The 2,413-nt window shown below is 53.0% G+C and overlaps 1 protein-coding gene across 2 annotated transcripts; it reads right to left on the reverse strand.

Moving 5' to 3' along the window:
- Positions 1 to 429: 429 nt before the first annotated feature.
- Positions 430 to 1,432, reverse strand: LOC135280325 (ring-infected erythrocyte surface antigen-like). 2 transcript variants are annotated; one of them, XR_010347327.1, is made up of 3 exons: positions 1,306 to 1,432; positions 973 to 1,195; positions 430 to 698 (listed from the first exon to the last, which is right to left on the reverse strand). XR_010347327.1 is itself a non-coding variant. In XM_064388135.1 (2 exons), the coding sequence occupies exons 1-2, from the start codon at positions 1,327 to 1,329 to the stop codon at positions 989 to 991; spliced, it is 231 nt and encodes a 76-aa protein (XP_064244205.1). In that variant the 5' UTR covers positions 1,330 to 1,426; the 3' UTR covers positions 923 to 988. The 2 variants fall into 2 exon arrangements, 1 of the variants encoding a protein (XP_064244205.1); XM_064388135.1 differs by lacking the exon at positions 430 to 698 and having other exon boundaries at positions 923 to 1,195; positions 1,306 to 1,426.
- Between the last annotated feature and the right edge of the window lie 981 nt (positions 1,433 to 2,413).

Genomic DNA, 2,413 nt, shown 5'->3' on the forward strand with positions numbered 1-2,413 from the left:
GCAGCAGCCCAGATGCAGGTGCCACAGTTGCCAAGGCTGTCAAGGCCTTGAGAGCGGGAGGGTGGATTTTGCATCCCTGTGGCCTGATGGCGGCTCAGGAGCCAGGAGTCCCTGTGGCTGCAGCAGGACGGGTGGCTGAAAGTTTCCTGCCTTGCTTTGGTGGCATGGCTGCAGGGGCCAGTGCAGTGAGAGCCCCCTCTGTGCTGGTGACAGCTCAGCTCTTGGGGACGCCGCTGTGCCCCAGCCCAGGAGCAGCAGCAGTGCCCAGCGGCAGCAGTGGTGTCAGTGGGACCCCCTGTGCACAGGGACCCCCAGCCGTGGGGTGGCCGTGGCAGCAGCCCCAGGGAGCTCCAGCCCCGGGATCCCGGAACAAGTGGAAATCCCAACTGTGCAAACGCTGCCTGTGCCCAAAGGAATGACAAAGAGAAGTGAGGTTTAAAAAGAAGCTGTATTTATTTGCCAAAGATTGCCAAACTCTAGGATTTACAGAACACCTTTCATTGCAACAATCCTTAGAACAACAACAACAACAACAATAACAATTTACAGGATTTATTTATATGGGATCCTAGGGACTAACAATCTTCAAAACGTATTTACAGAGAACTACTAACCTAAGAACATACTTACAAAAATCTTCTAACTTTTCAAACATATATACACAGGCGTAATATCTACGGCCGTCATCTCCACCAGTCCTGGAAGAAAGGAAGAAGCAAAGCTGGAATCTGCTGCCAGTACTGGGCCCAGCTGGGCTGGGAGCTGGCCCCCAGGAGCTGGGACAGGGCTGGCAGGGCTGCTGTGGCCCCAGGCAAGCACAGGGCAGGCCAGGGCTGGTGCTTGTGGCAGCACAATCCAGGCCCCCTGCGGGCAGCGTGTCCCTGAGCGGGGCCATCCAGCCCAGCCCCAGCCTGGCGTCAGGGCAGCCACTGTGTCTGTGGGCAGGGCATGGGGAGCATCTGCCTGTCTTACTTGTGGGGCTCCAACTTCATCCAAGGACCATGGGCTCCTCCTCATCCTTCTCGTCCACTTCCATCTCCTCAATGTTCTCTTCTTCATCCACCTCCATGTCCTCGATGTTTTCCTCCGCATCTACATCCATGTCCTCAACCTGCTCTTTCACATCCACCTCCATCATTTCATCCTCATTCTGCCCCATGTCCACTTCCATCTCCTCCACATTGTCTCTGATAGTCTGCAAGAGACAGCACAATCTCACAGTGGGGTTCCTGTCCCACACCATCCATTGCCACGTGGCTGCAGCCTGCTCAAGCAGGCTGCCCCCTCCTTGGAATGGCACTGTACCTCCACTGGAGCAGCAGTGCTCATCCTGCTGGGGTTGGTGCTCCAGAGCAGGCAGCAGGAAAATCCCAGGCAGCAGCAGCAACAGCTGAGTGCTGACGGGCAGAGCGCAGAGCGAGCGCCAACTGAGTGCTGGCAGTAGGCAGAGTGTATGCTGTGGTCGTTTCCAGGTGCTGGACGTTCCACCTGGAACACTGTGGGAGCTGTGATGTCACAGAAGTTTCAGGGCCGCGCCACACTGGGAGATGGGCATGGAAGAATGATCAAATCCTTGAATGGTTTGGCTAGGAAGGGACCCTAAAGATCATCTGGTTCCAAGCTGAGCAAGCTGCCAGCACAGCAGGTTGCTGCGGCCCCAGTCCAACCTGGCCTTGGATGTTCCTTGGCATGGGGTATGCACAGCCTCTCTGCACTGGTCCCTGTGTCAGGGACAAGCACCCTGACAGGAAAGAACTTCTTCCTGACCTGCAACCGCAGAGACAGAATCCGGCTGACAGGCAAAATAGAAGCCGTGACCAACCTGAAAGGCGTCAAGTGGGTGAATCATGGAGTGATGATTCGGATGCAGATGACGCGAGTGATCACTCCGATGATTCCTCCATGGATGGACGCTGAATTTTGCTCATGGGTTTCTTTCTTTTCACGTTGTTCATTTTTTTCCCTTTCTTTTTAAAACTGAGAGGGGTGAGATGTCGCCCTGATTTTTTAAGACTTTCTAAAGCCTACTGATGTTTGCATTCTTGTATGAAACTTAAAACTAATGCACCCCTACATTAAACTTTCTCACACACTTTTCTGTAAACAACTTATTGTTTGCATTCTTTTATGGAGGAGGAGAAATTTGATGGACTGTTGGTTTGTCCAGTGTCCCTGGAGAGGTGGCACTTTCACCTTCCAATCCTCTGTCACCTTTGGAAATCTATAAATGTAGGAGTCAGAAAATAAACTCTCTCTTTTTCCTGCCTGAGAGCAGCAGCGTGTCTGCGTCGTGTTGTCTTGTGTCCTGTAGCGACAGTGGCCCCCCCATTCTCCTCTGAATTAGCAGCAAATTCTTGGTTTACTGATGCTTCTGCAAAACGGGAGGGAAAAACTTGGAAATATAGAGCAGCCG

This window comes from Passer domesticus, chromosome 13, assembly GCF_036417665.1.
Source record: "Passer domesticus isolate bPasDom1 chromosome 13, bPasDom1.hap1, whole genome shotgun sequence".
NCBI classification, from domain to species: Eukaryota; Metazoa; Chordata; class Aves; order Passeriformes; family Passeridae; genus Passer; species Passer domesticus.